This window comes from Nanorana parkeri, unplaced genomic scaffold, assembly GCF_000935625.1.
Source record: "Nanorana parkeri isolate BGI_ZX_2015 unplaced genomic scaffold, ASM93562v1 scaffold611, whole genome shotgun sequence".
NCBI lineage: Eukaryota > Metazoa > Chordata > Amphibia > Anura > Dicroglossidae > Nanorana > Nanorana parkeri.
Window position 1 is genome coordinate 978,872 of NW_017306879.1, and position 15,502 is coordinate 994,373.

General features: G+C 39.7%; 1 protein-coding gene across 2 annotated transcripts in view; it reads left to right on the plus strand.

Moving 5' to 3' along the window:
- The window catches only part of FBN1 (fibrillin 1), a 210,099-nt gene extending 195,229 nt beyond the window's left edge, over positions 1 to 14,870 (plus strand). For both annotated transcript variants that reach the window (XM_018562908.1, XM_018562909.1), the window contains 8 exons: positions 1 to 118; positions 1,249 to 1,371; positions 3,064 to 3,180; positions 5,002 to 5,130; positions 7,082 to 7,201; positions 9,086 to 9,317; positions 10,984 to 11,158; positions 13,321 to 14,870. The exon at positions 1 to 118 ends at the window's left edge or, in 1 of these variants, runs on beyond it. In XM_018562908.1, the coding sequence (XP_018418410.1) occupies positions 1 to 118; positions 1,249 to 1,371; positions 3,064 to 3,180; positions 5,002 to 5,130; positions 7,082 to 7,201; positions 9,086 to 9,317; positions 10,984 to 11,158; positions 13,321 to 13,710 (1,404 nt within the window). In that variant the 3' untranslated portion in view covers positions 13,711 to 14,870. The remainder of the gene's footprint in view (positions 119 to 1,248; positions 1,372 to 3,063; positions 3,181 to 5,001; positions 5,131 to 7,081; positions 7,202 to 9,085; positions 9,318 to 10,983; positions 11,159 to 13,320) is intronic.
- The last annotated feature ends 632 nt before the right edge of the window (positions 14,871 to 15,502 follow it).

Here is a 15,502-nt window from a genome sequence, read left to right on the forward strand (position 1 = left end):
GAATGTCATGTTCTGCATGGAATCTGTCGCAATGGACAATGTATCAACGAGAGGGGAACATACAAATGTGAATGTAATCTAGGTTATATTTCTGATGTGACTGGTACTTCTTGTATAGGTAAGTTGTAGTTCACATTCCATGCTTGTATTTCTGTGGGATTCATAGATAGAACCAGTCATGACTGAGCTAATCAAAGAATCCAAATACTAACAGGGCTATTCACAAAAGGGTGAAGAGTTTGGAGAAGGCAGGAGAAGTGAACAATCTAGGACAACATCGCTGAACTAAAAAGGGAGCTGAATTGAAGAATCTTTCTAGTTCAGCTATTTTGTCCTAGATTGTTTACTTCTCCTGCCTTCTACAAACTCTTCACCCTTTTGTGAATAACCCTGTAAGTCATAACAGTATAATTGTGCATTATTTTTACTATGAGAGATGTATTTTGGATCTCTCATTTAGCTTTATTTACTCTGAGCCTTCAGCTGGTGATTCCCAGTGTGTGAGATCAGGCAATTAATATGGCACCAACCATCAAACTTTATGAGACCACCTGACACAAGCTATAATGTCTGGTTTGGACATTGTAAGTAGAGTTCAAAGTGTGACAAACCTAAATCTTTCATAGGAAGCCGACACAATTATACTAACACATGACTGAATAGATTCTTGAATAAACACACATGAGACTGACTTTCCTTAAAGTGTATTTCCAGTGTTTTTCAGCCAAATTGGGATAACACCTATGTTATATTTGTTACATGTTCCCAATCACATAGCATAAGCTAAAAAAAAAATGCTTTTTGCAGTTTAAATTGCTTTTACTTGGGTTAAGGTTGTAAGGGTTAACATTTCTTCTTGTTTCTATTTCTTTGAAATGTTAAGAGGGGCTATGAGGGTTCTTTACCATTAAGAGGGGGCTTGTCGATTGTATGTTAATGAAGCGTATCAGATAAACACAATCCTCAAATCACAGTCCCAAAACATTCAATCGGAACAGACCACTGTAAAAGGCTAAGAAAAACCTGGAATTAGCCATCTTGCCTGATTTAACAAAAACATCTATAAGGTAAGAAATGTTGTTAAAAGTTATTTTTCAGTATGCTGTGTGAAAAGGAACACAACGAACATATGGAGGGGTTTTCATAAATTTGACTGCAAAAGTGAAAATACACTTTAAGGCATAGGAAAACATTGACTTGAATATGCTGCACTTTTTAATTTGCACTGATGTGACATTATCATTCCAGATCTTGATGAATGCACTCAGTCCCCAAAACCTTGCAATTTTATTTGCAAAAATACTGAAGGAAGTTTCCAGTGTTCTTGCCCACGTGGTTACATTTTGCAGGAAGATGGAAGAAGCTGCAAAGGTAATGTAGACCTAGGACCTGGGTACTGTGCAGGCCAACATATGACTGTTATATGTAGAGCATACAAATGTTACTGTTGCATGCCCTTTGCCAGAGTACATTTAGGGGTCTATTCACAAAGCTGCCGAAGGATCCAGCTGTAGCTTCAGCTGATCCTTCGGCTAGCTTCGGTTGTGGGAGCCCGTTGGTTCAGTCGAACCGAAGGGCTGCTGTACGGGCTATTCACTATAGCCCGTACCGCTCCCGAAGGCGGCCGAGCGGCTCAGCCAAGCCAAAGGCATTTGCTTCGGCTCGACTGAGCCGAAGTGTTAGCTGAAGCGGGGTGAACGGCCGGCCGAAGGCGGGCCTTTCGCCCCGCAAATGACAGCTGGGCGGAGCCAGCCGTCATCTCACGGCTGGCCCCGCCCAGTTGTAATGACAGATGAGCATCCCCAAATGACTTGGGGAACCTGAACTGTCATTAAACAATAACAACTGGGCATAGCCAGCTGTGACATCATGGCCGCCTCCGCCCAGTTGTTGTTCATTGGCCGGGACCTGCTAGAAGACTCTAGCAGGTGCCAGCCAATAGGAAACAGTTGGGCGGAGCTAGCTGTCACTGCTAGCTCTGCCCATTTTTTTTTCTTTTTAGAAAAATCTTTATTTTAAAAAAAAATTCAAAAATGTTCACATTTTAGAATAATTTTTTTCAACTGTGTTTAAAAAAACAAAAAACTATTTTCATTGATTTGCTATTCTGCTTGGTACCACGGTGGTTCCGAGCAGAATAGCCAAATGCTGGTTGGCGGCATTCGGCTATTCACTGACTGTCGTTCGGCTGACCGAAGGCTGCCGATGTACCGCTGATTTCAGCCGATGTATGGCTGAAATCACCCGTACTTAGCTGTAGTGAATAGCCGAACGTTGTTCGGCTCACTTCACTGCGGCTTGGTTATTCACTTGGGTGCCTTCGGCAGCTTTGTGAATAACCCCCTTAGTATTTGTGATACGTTATTAACTAATGTATACGCTAATGCTATGCACATTGCCAGCAGTACAATAAGAATAAAAGTCAAGAAACTCTCACCTCCTCTAAGCCACTATAGTAAGATATACTGCACTAAACTGTAAGATATGCAGTTCAGTCCCATCTTGTTATTAACATCTGCTCACACAACGGGGTTGATTTACTAAAGGAGTAGACCATGTTAAAATTGCAAAGAGAATTGTCACTTTGCTAGGAACTTTTCCCTTGGCTTAGTGAATGGGATAAAGATTCACTTTGCAAAGAATACCCAATCACATGAAGTCTTGCTTGCCCATGATTGAATGATTGACGGCTGCACAATTTCACCTCATTCACTAAGCTAAGTAAATATTCCCTTGCAAAGTGAAAGTTCACTTTGATAAGTTAAGAGTCTATTCTGAATATACACCAACAGGTCCAATTTTTTTACAAACTGGAGCAGGGAAAGAAAAAGTGCTGCTGGTCACAGATTGCATGTCCTTGTGGTAAATGTCCAGATGTCCTTATGTTAGATTGGAAAATAGATTGCAGAAATAGAATGAGTGAAATGCAATTGTTTGAACATAGTGTCATGCAGCATAGATGAAGAACATGTCTGCCTTTACTAGAAAATACTATTATGAGACTGCATGGCGGTTTTATCTCTGATCACAGTACAATTCCTTTTTTTCTCCTTATCTTTATAGATCTTGATGAATGTGCCACCAAACAACATAATTGTCAGTTTATTTGTGTGAACACAATGGGAGGATTTACATGTAAATGTCCTCCTGGATTTACACAGCATCATACTGCCTGCATTGGTAAGTGCGGTAAAGAGAGTTTGCAAATATTGTTCCTTGTGGGATGTTTGCAATCCATTCCTTTGGTTCCAGTCACGTGACCATGCTCATGCATTGCTCATGTTGTCTCTGCTGATAGGAAGGATCACAGAGACCACAAGACCAGCATTGGGGAAGTAAGCAGAATGGTGCCTTGTGGCATCCGGAACTCAAAGCAGCATGGTTTAATGCTGGACTGCTTGTAATTGGCACAGAGACTTCATGTGCTGATGGCGGGGGGTTAAGTGCTAAGGACTCATTTCAGGTGGTAAATATTGGGAGGACTAGGAGGTTAAGTGTTAAGAGGTCCTTTTGGGTGTCAGTTAAGTATTCAGGTAGGTGAGGGTTAAGTTGGGAGGGTGCTTTAGTGTCAAGGCTAAAATGCTGGCTAGCCACTATTCACATTGCTGGGAACTTCACACTGGCTTCCAGAGGTACAAACAGATGTCAAATGAATGATGAGTTAAATGGATTCCTCATGAAAGGTAAATATTTTTGTGGTCTGTATACCTTTAATTACTATTACTTAAGGAGTAGCAGGGGGTAAGCAAGGTACGGTTTTAGATTAGGTTATACATCCGTTTTAATGCTAAATAACATTGCAGATCACATTTTGTACTGTGCTTAGCTTATAAATGGTGTTCAGCAGTTTATCTATATTAATCTTAAATCATTATCCCAGTTATATTTATTTAGAGGCTTAAAAAACAAGTGATTCCAAATACATAATTTAAATACATCAACACAAAATAAGGAATGTCAGCAAGTGGGTTACAAGTTATTTACCCCAGTAGTAAGCATGACAAACCTCAATGTCATACTTCATGTTGTACAGAATATTTATAACAAGCAATTTGGCGTATGTCCAGTACTGTAAAATTAGAACCATATTGTACACATTTATTAAGAACACCACAATCCCCAACAAGGCACTGTCCTCAGTTATATAAATAATAACACTAGATTCATGTGAATTACTACTGAACCACTTAACTCAGGACACAAATGTGGATACTGAGAACTGCAACCAGCATGCAGTGTTTATACATACAGAATAAGAAAAAATACCAAGAAATACACTCAGTTTGCAGGAAAAGAGAAGTGGTACTGTGCGTCATTCCTATAAAAAGAATAGGATACATACTAAATTGTACTCAGCTTTCAGAACAAGTAAAGTAGTACTGTGCATCATCCCTATTCAAAGAATAGGATACATACAGAGAACTATACCCAGGTTTCAGAACAAGAGAAGTTGTACTGTGTGTCATCCCTACGTACAGAAAAGGACATACACAGGAAATGATACCCAGCTTTCAGACCAAGCAAACTGGTACGGGATATTGCCTGTACATACATAATATGGAAACATACATGGAATTAAATCTAGCTTACAGAATAAGAGACGTGGAACAGTGCACCATCCCTTATTACAAAATAAGTATGCATACAGAGCATTATACTCAGTTTCAGAACACATGCAGTGGTACTGTCCACTGTGAACATCTTGAGTGCTTTTTTTAGGTAAAAAATACAAATGTGTTTGTGAGATTCTAAGTCATTCTTAAAGCCACCTCAAACATACACTCCTTCCTGCATGTTCGGAACCACCCAACAACCTCATTTCAGATCAGTCTTTCTGACTGAGCTCCATCCACGGACAGCTCACATGGGACATCCTTATCAGACTAGATTTGTGGTTTTATTATGTATGTAAAATAGACAAAATGAATCTACTTTAATCAAACCAACATGTTTACCAGTGGTCTCAGTCATGCTATTGTTCTCCCATCTGATACCATCTAGATAACAACGAGTGTTCTCAGGAAGTGAACCTGTGTGGTGCTAAAGGCGTTTGCCAGAATACTCCAGGCAGCTATATGTGTGATTGTCAGCGTGGCTTTTCCCTTGATCAGAGTGGATCATCATGTGAAGGTATTACATTTATTACGTAGCAGAAATACCATTTCATGAGTTTTATATTTACATTCTATTTTTAGCATTACAAGGTACTGCTATATATGCTACATTCATGGACCACTTTATGTTATTAAATATTTGTTAGCATGTTGTTGATAACCTAACACTGTTTACGAAAACACAAATACGTCTTTTTCTTTTGCATTTTTCTGTTATTTCTTTAACGTTGTCCTTTGTACTAATCATAAATCCCAGTCCTTTCCTGGCTCCAAAATGTCTTGTAGTTGAGCTATAAAAACATTGCCGTGTCGGTATGATCTTGCCAGTGCTGTGCCTGGAGGGCTGCCTTTTTCTAAGGTCCTACACAGGGCATTGCAGCAACATTTGTAACTTGCTAACTGGAACAGAAGCTTGTTCATATTGCAAGCTTAGTCAACGGAAACATCTTTGTTTATCAATGCAGGAAGTCTTTTCTCAGTTATAGTGGCAGGTACATGCTGGAATGTCTTCCACAGTAACTTCCTATGCAGGAATATTGTCCACAGCACTGTGACCTTTAAAGTATATTTGATAAAAGATACACAATTTGACTTGTGGATTCATTTTTTTTTTTTTATCAAAACAAAACAGACTCTTTACACAGAATATATATATATGGCTTGGACTGGTCTAGTTAAAGTGGAAGTCTAGGCATTAGAATACAAAAAGGCATACTACAGGAAAAAGAAGCTCCAGTACATGCATTGGAACTCTTCACTTACTAATCGTAGTATTTCCTGCATAGTCTCCAGCAGGTATAGTAAAGACACCTGGAGAAGGATTGCTCTTTAGTATACTTAATAAACATGTGCTAGCCTGTCATTCAGCCTCCATGGGCAAAGAAAGAGTTGGAGAGGCACTATTGCTACTGGGAGGGTTCCACCTCCATTCACACTCTGAGCTGTGGTACCTTTGGTAGCAAAATATTGTATCCCAGAGCAGGTGCATGAAATATCAAGAGTAATGATGGCAGAACAATAATGTAAAGGGCAGTAAGGATTGCCACAGATGGATAAACAAATCGTCTTGGCTATTACTTAAAAGGCTTTCTTTAAAGGATCTTGCGAATATAAATTTAAAGCATATTGGCTGGAGTAGGGACTAGGAGCATATACACTGAGTGGCCAGTTTATTATGACCACCTGACGTTTGTAGGCAAATTAGCTATAATTTTGCGCTGAAGTTGCTAGAGGGCCAGACCATTATAAATAGGGAAGCAGGTTGTTTACCACGGCAGTAGAAGTGATTTTTTTCTGAAGATACGGGTAAACAACTCGATTTAACAGCCTTTGAACGTGGGATGATTGTTGGCGTGAGCCATGGAGCGAGTATCAGCAAAACAGCAGAATTAGTTAAATGTTCAAGAGGGGCTCATAGTTAAAGTGTTTAAAGACTCGACTGTCAGCCGAAAATCTGGGTCTGAATGTGCGAATTGTGGCCGTCAGCAACTAGTCAGGGCAGAATGGAAAGTGGCAAGGCTGGTACAAGATAACAGAAGGGCAACAGTGCAGTGTCAGATTCCTCGCATCACCTTTCAACATCTCATGGAGTCACGAGGCGGCCCAACTAAGTCATCTCGTGGAGTTATCTCACGGCCCAACGAAGTACTGATGGTGTGGTCATAATAATCTGGCCACTCAGTGTATAATGTATGTGTAAATATTTTTTACCTTCACTTCTGCCAATTAGAAATTCCACAGCAACAATTTTTCTCCACCAATACATCATTTGTTATATTTACACATTTAAGTCAATGGAGAAAACTCTTGACACACTTAATACAGGCAGAGTGGGATAGTGCTGCATCTGCATAGTATGATGTATATATTTGCATAACAGAATTTATCCTCCCTGTCATATATATATTTATATATCTATAGATATAGATATATATATATTCAATGTTGTTGTCATTCTTTTTTGCTAGATGTGGATGAGTGTGAAGGAAGTCATCGCTGTCAGCATGGATGCCAGAACATTGTAGGCGGGTATAGATGTAGCTGCCCACAAGGCTATCTCCAACATTATCAGTGGAACCAATGTGTGGGTGAGTAATGTATTATTTGTGCTCTCACTATTCAGTTTTATTATTTCTAATGGCTTTTGACATCCAAAAGAAAATTGTTGTAAAACATACAATATAAAACATATAAAATAAACAGTTTTATGAAAACCCTAGAGGGAAAGAGGATATGATTGTGGAAACAAATCTCCTAAAAAGCATTTAAGGTAGTTTAGTGATTTCTACATACTCCATTACTCTATACCTACGACATGTAAAGTCCTTCATATATAGAAATGACTTGACTAAACAGGAAATCATTGTTTATTATAATTTGTATTGTCCCCACATGTGGAAATCAGCAAAAAACTTAATTAATTCCCAACATCATGTGGCAGTCATTATATTTTGATAGCAAAAGTGTAAGATTTATAAATCAGGGCATCAAAAATAGTAATAATTATCACTGCACTGATCTTTTCAGTTCAAAGTAAACACATGTGTTTGATATGAGATCTGTTAGTAAAGATGTATGATAACATTAGTTCAGCTTTGTTATGTTTTGTTTTATGGGCACACAAAAGTTTTCTTAGTGTTTCATATGTGTGATGATTTCAATTATTGCACATAAATGCTGGAGATTTTTGGAAACGTTTCACAAAGAGTCTAGACACATTTGTGCCCATTTTTTTTTTGTTCCATTGTGTAAACATATAATAAGTAACAGAGCCAATTATTATACAAAGTTCTGTTTTGTCTCCTATCACAATTTTGAAATCTCTCTCCAAATCTATAAGTAGAGAGCCCTCATCTGATTTCTAGATTGTATAAACTGCTACTACAGAGTGCATTTCCAACACATCCTTTCCTTGAGCGAAATTAGGAGATAGAGCTGGGCCGGGTGTTGAAAGACTCAGGGTGGGATAAGGCCTTTAAAGGAGAACTATGAGTTGAGTGCTTTCCACTCACCTCATAGTTCTAAGCCGACCTGTGACAATGAGACTGTCACAGGTTGGCTCAGTAGATCGGGAGGTGAGCGAACACATACCTGCGTTCGCTCACCTCTTGATCCTGTCACGGCTCTCTGCTGTGACGGGAGGGGCTGGATTCCCCCCGCTCAGATCCGCCAGCGCTGACTGGCGGAACGGACGGGGGAGGGGGCGGGTACAGACATAATTGTCGGGATCCGCTTCAGCTGCAGCATCTCAGTATGAGTCCAAGCATGGACACCCACACAGATGTGCCGTTCGGGTGAGCGTACGGCGGCGTACGGCCGCATACTCTTATAGAGAAGAACAGGCTGCTGCGTACAATCACACGCAGCACCTGTCATTCCCGAGAGCGGCCCGTTAGGGCCGACTCTTAGCAGTGTGAATGAGGCCTTAAACCTCTGTTTTTAATGTATACTGTTAGACAGTGTAATTTGTTTTGTTGCAGGCTAGCTGGTAAGTGTGCTGGGAAAATTCTGTGTCTTGCATTGCTGTAAGCCCTTCCATGTACATCTTGCTATAAAGGCTAGTTATAAATTGTGCTGTTGCCATTTGTTTCTAGCTAAACCATTTTAACCCTAAATATTGTCTATATTTTTCAGTAACCAAATTTAGACTAAGTATGCTGATCCATATCACTACAGAGTGTTGCATAAACTGAGTATAATATACAGCCTGGACATGTAAAATAATTAAGGCTATATGTGAATCACCCAAGTAGGCTTTAAAATGTATATGGAGTAGATTATTGTATAAAATTACTTTGGTGGAGGGTGGAAAAATGCTAAATGAATTATGAGTAATTCAAATGACACCACTATGGAATATCAGTAAGTAGAATTATTAGTACCTTAGTATTATTAGGTCCTTTAATCTTTCAAACTGTGTTCAGGTACAGTATAATATAATGCATTTTATTTCCAATCTTGTGTTTCTGCAGATGAGAATGAATGCATGAGCACACAAATGTGTGGGGGAGCTATGTGCCATAACACATTGGGAAGCTTCAAGTGCATATGCCCAACAGGATTTCATTTTGAACAGTTTGCTGGTTCTTGTCAAGATGTCAATGAGTGCAGCTCTTCCCAAGCACCATGTAACTTTGGTTGTTCAAACACTGAAGGAGGATATGTCTGCGGCTGTCCACCTGGATACTTCAGAATAGGACAAGGGTAATGTCCACCAGAATTCCTCAAAAAAATAACCATTCAGTTATGTATAGTGGAAAAACACAACAGGCATTTTATTTAAATGTCAGTAACATTTTTGTGGTTGGTAGAAGACATTAAACCCTCATGACCGTGTATGTTACATTCACATTACCTAGTACACATTAATTGGCAATCACTTCACTCATACTGCTACTGAGAGCATTTTCTGCCTGGTAGAAATGGATAAATTAATTATCCAATTACTTAATGCTCAGAGCTCTTAAGAGGTTATCCAAACTTTAAGGACTACTATTGTATAAAATATTGCATTGTAATAACTGTATGTGGTTAATACATGTGGTGATACCGGTATTATGACAGGCCTGACGTTTATGGATGCATTTTATAAAGTGAATTTCATTTTTTTTATATGACTAACAGGTATTGTATTAGGCTATTATATGTATTTTAACACTCCTTTTGCAAACATTTAAACAATGGACAGTTATAAATGATGACAGTACACTGGTTGTAAAATGTTGATACATTATCAGTCTCGTCTCATCCATATCACACTCTATTATTTCCATAACCAAAATTGATAAGGACTGTAATATGTTACAAAACTTGCTTTTCATAAAACAAAACAAAAAAATAGCGGTCCTGGAATTATAATACAATTCTGTTTAAAGCTGAACTCCAGCTTTTTGTTGTCCAAGATCTATTAACTTCTTTGCTTTGCTAAAAGACAGTAGTCTGAATCGAATGTCTGCAGTCATCTCTGTAAAATCTGCTTATATGATCCACATTATCCCTCTTTGCTATAGCATTCAGTTTCTCTGTTCTTTGTCCTTTTTGCACTGTTGGCCCGCCTTCAAAAGCAATATGCTTTCCCCGCTGGCAATCATTTATTGCTGCATCGTGGTTGTGGGTGTGCTCAATCCGCCACGTCATTTGTGGTTGTTGTTTTGTTTTCATCTCCAGCTTCCTTGGTGAGTGTTACACAAATAGTCCGTCCACAAATGCCCACTCTTCTAGCAGTGCAGATATGCACCTACACTTTCTCAATTTTTATAAATTGTTGAGGAGCTTGTGTGTGTACTCTGGCACACTGGACCTGACAGCTTCAGGCAGCTGCTACAGATCATCAATGGGAGAGCTCATATTTGGGTGACATAGCGGGCTATGTTGAAAAGCCGCTGAAGTTAGTGTTGTAGCTGTGCTGTTGCATCGCTCACACATACTACGCTGATGCTAGCAGCTAGACTGAAGACAGGGGTGTTTCCTCCTCAGCTGTCAATATCCTAAACACCCACCCACAATTCAACCTGACACTGTGGTCTAAATTAGAATAAGCATGCCTATAATTCCACCCATTGTTTGGGAGGGCCCTAGGCTGGACTTTTTACAACTCCTCCCACAGAACAGGAACATGGTGCACAGCAGAGATCAGGATTAGAGACCAGTGAGGAGCATTGAAATCTTTAAAGTGATATATTTAACACAGTAGACATTTTGAAATGGAAATTGTTACTGAATGTGACAGAGAGGAACAAGGGAAGCCATTTTTCACATACAGTATACTAAACTTCAGCTTTAAATCTATTTGGTTTTATTGTTGGATTATTTCTGTACTTGCCAAAAGAATAGTTATGAAGTTTAATAGCAGTTTGTGTTGTGCTTCCAGACACTGTGTAACAGGAGCCGGACTAAGCAGAGGTTCCCAGGATATGGCAGTGAGTGGAGAAATAGATGATAACTCTCTGTCTCCTGAAGCTTGCTATGACTGCAAGATCAATGGCTATCCCAAGAGAGGAAGGAAGCGGCGGAGTGCCAATGATACCGTGTCCAGTGAGGATGAGGTAATATTGCCTTTTTCTGGTCTGGTATGCAGTTATAGAACATAAAAAGCATAGGGGGCATTAGCATTTGTGGGTCTTCAATGATCATTACACAAAGTTTTACCTTTGTGGGAAAGCATCTAGAAAAAAAAACTATTTTCAGACAACTTCTGCTGTTTTTATATTTGTGCTTCTTTGATAAAAAAAAAAAAAGCTAACTTTACCCAACTTGTCTAAAGTGATGTTTCAGGATTTTGGATGGGCGTTAGTTGACGGAAACGCCTGCTTCTGTCTTTAGGAGACTATGGGGTCTATTCACGAAGCAGCCGAAGGATCTAGCCGTAGCTTCGGCCGATCCTTCGGCTAGCTTCGGCCCCAGGACCCCTTCGGTTCAGTAGAACCGAAGACTGCCGGCCATTTGCCGGCCGACAGCCTGCTTCTGACAGCTGGGCGGAGCCAGCTGTGATCTTACGGCTGGCTCTGGTCACTTGCAGAGAGATCAGCGTCCCTGGTTACCAGCTAACCAGGGACACTGATCTCCAGACAGCAAACTCTCCCAGGCGCTCCGGGAATGTGCCGCTCCCGGCCGCCAAGGAGAGATACACTGCTTTTTCTTTTCTTTATTCTGACACGGAGCGATGTCAGAATAGAAAAAAAAAAGCTGTCATGGCTAGCTCCGCACAATCGTTTTCTATTTTTTTAAAAAACTTTTTAAACTATTTTTCTGTTATGCTCGGTCCCTTTGAAGGACCGAGCAGAACAGCCAAGCCGAATGCCGCTCAGCGGCATTCGGCTATTCACTAACTGCTGTTCGGCATCTATAAGAATAGACCGAACAGCAGCGAGTAGCCTGCCGGAGGTTCGGCTTAGCCGATCCAGATGTTGGATCGGCTGAGTCGAACTCCTCCTGCACTTCGGGCCACGAAGCCACGTGAAGCCACCCGATGTACGGCTGATTTCAGCCGATATACGGCTGAAATCAGCCGTACCAGCCTAAAGTGAATAGCCGAACAGCGTTCGGCTCACTTCAGGTCGGTCTTTCACTCGGCTGCCTACGGCAGCTTAGTGAATAGACCCCTATAACAGAGATATTTCCCCCCCATTATTTTGTGGTCTGCTCCTTCCCACAAGGCCTTAATCAAAGTGTCACTCCTGTGTACCCAGGTCTGTGGAGGGAGCATAACATCTTTGATGGCTCTGCAGTTGGATAGAATTCACAATTTAGTGGCGGAATTTCTCACTAGTGGAAACCACCAAGATAAATATAGGCAACTGGTGATGTGGTTTGCCAACAAGCACACCAAACTAGGTGGAGTTGTCTTTAATGATTTAAATATGCATACCTGTCTTTAAGCTGCACGATTGAATAATTGAAGTGAACCTTAACTCTTTTTTTTCTGTGAACATTTTCAACTTCTATACTAAATCAGCCTATAGTCTGATAATGGGCCCAAATGTATTTATGTTTTCTAATGCCCTATTCACAAATGTTATGACTGACACCTTTATGTGTCAACCACCTTAATAAAAATGTATGTCCTGCGTTATTTTTTAAATAAAAAGTCCAATTGGTGCCAAAAAGTATAGGTACATGTTTTCATTTCATGATGAGCTGGCTTAAAGTGACTCTGCCAGTACAGGGTCACTTGTAAAGAATTACATACCTGTAATAAATAGGGCTCTATACTTTGCCAGATCAGTCAATACTTGTTTCCCCCCGTGCACACAATGATTTTCCCTGCCAGCTTATACATCTCATAGTAATGTATGAGCCGGCAGGAGAAACCACAGCATTGGGTGAGGTAACAGGTATTTCAGACATCTGGAAATGTGGAATATACAATATGTAGTGGCTGGTTTGGAGTACCAAGGAGGCAGCATTTTCACAGGCCACTGGAAAGGGAAATATAGAGCATCGTTTATTACATAAAAGCATTAAAGAAGATCTACAGTATACAGCAATGTTGATTTTATAGTATGTTTACAGTCTTGCTAGAGTCATAAAAAGGCTGAAATGCTGGTTGTTTACTGTGTTCAGCAAATGCTATTTTGAAAGTGGTGCACAAAGACAGCACTTATCCAAAATACAGTAAATTTGCTTATTTGAAAACCTCTAAATATATATTATTCCCTCGCACTGCTTTAAATACAATTCATAACATTTTGTTTTGTTTTTCCACCAGGAACAGCTTCAATTGGAAGCCCCTGTTAGCCTTGACAGTTGGGACTCTGAGGAAACGGCTATCCTTTCCTTTAACATTTCCCACTTGAACAGCAGAGACCGCATTCTGGAGCTCACACCAGCTCTCACTACTCTAAAACACCACAATCGATACCTAATAGACTCTGGGAATCAAGATGGCTTATTTAGGATCAACCAAAAGGATGGCATCAGTTACCTGCATCTAACCAAGAAGAAGCCAGTGTCTGGTGTTTATAACATTCAGATTAGCAGTTTCCCTCTTTATAAGGAGAAAGAGCTTATCCAGCTTGAAGACAGACATGACAGAGACTACCTCACTGGTGAACTAGGTGACATTCTTAAAATGAAAATTAGAATCTTACTTCATTAATTTGTCATCCCAAAGAACAGCCAAAACAAAACCAAAGATTACTAAGTAGTCATGAATGTTTCCTCCCACCCTCCCCAACTTCACTGAATCTTCTAGCATAGGTACAAACCCTTCATAACTATGTATCTATGACTTAAGAAAGCGCTTTCTTCTTCTCATGACATATGCAAGGTACAGGATCATTATCCCAGCTAACCACAACCACTTTCTCAGGCTTCCTTTATTGTTATGGTGAATATGTCGATATTAAACTTGGAGACTTTTTCATTGGAAGTTGGCCTTTGATGCTGAAAGATTTGATCATTTCAGCAGAGGTACATGTAGTTGTTCTCTTGTTGGACTTCTCTGGTTTGTACTATAAAAGTTTTCCATGCCACCTACGACTCACTAAGCCAGACATTTATGAGACCTTTTTTTGGTGCTAGTAACTTCTTTCAAAAAAGATTTTTTATAAATGCACTGTAATATTTACACATTTTAGAAGCCAACAATTACTCTGTCTAAACTGTTTTCAACTTACAAACTCAACCAAAGTTAGCTTTAGTTTATCTCAATTATCTCTATATGTCATGTAAATGGCATGTGTGTATACTGTATTCGAGCTTTTATTTATCCTTGGAGCAATTGTAAACTAGATTAAAAAAACCTAACATGAGGTTTTCGGGTTTTCTTTATGAATGGTGCTTACAGAGACCAACTACTTGTAAAACATATACATGGGCCTAGTGGTGCAATAATCTGTGACTAGGTCAATGCACTGAGGTCAGCTGACCACATGTACTTATCAGAGGAAGTTCAGTGCCATTATTCAATATATGAAATAAGTTGCACATTGCAAGCTTCCAGCGACATTCATGTGATAGGCTCAGTTCATAAACGATACAATAAAATTATTTTAGACTCTTTTTTTTTTTTTTCCGTGTCTCAAACCAAAACATTTCAGATTGTGTTTGCTTTTCTTAACCATACAAATTTTACTGTATGCCTAATTTAATACTGACGGGAAGACCGAGACAAGTATGCTTTATTGTAATGTCCTGTGGTACTCAGTTTTGCATATTGAAAAAACAGCTGTCTTTCATATGTGTGAAGAACTACAAATCCATTAATTTTACAAAATAAATCAGCAGCCAACCTACTGCTGTGAATTTTACAATGAACATGTCTGCTGTTAATTTTTATGTTGGTGTTCTTTAATGCAGTGTGTTGTGTAATCACGTACAGTCATTTAACTGGGATACATCTAGCCAAAATACAACAGATATTTTATGGCATTATGTCTCTTCACACTCGTGATTTTTGGGGTGCGTTCGTTCATCCTACCAATCTGAAGTGATGAACTAGAAGAGGTTCTCAAGGTGAGATGAACAATATGTAGCACAAAGAAAATACTATACACTCATATCTCATCTCACACTCATATAAAAAGCCCTTGCCTTAAATGAACGTTGGTTTAATTCACTTATCCCAGGAATTACACTGTTTCTATTTGTTAAATAATTAAATTCCTGCTGCCTTGTTAGTAATGCCAGCAGCAGGCACTTTAAGCTCAATTCATACAGATATCACACCAGGATAGGAATCCTTGTTTCTCTTTCATTCATTGGAAGACACAGCTCTGCTTTAAAAAAATCGCAGACTGGGACTTTTTGGAGTTCCTTGTCAAATGTTGTCTACAGTATCATTCCCGTCCTTTGGGGTCTCCCCTCTTACTCTCAGGTTGCCCAGGGCCTTCCACAGCAGTGGATTCCCTGGTGGCTACGTTGGGAGGCTTAGCTTTACAGGTGAAGCA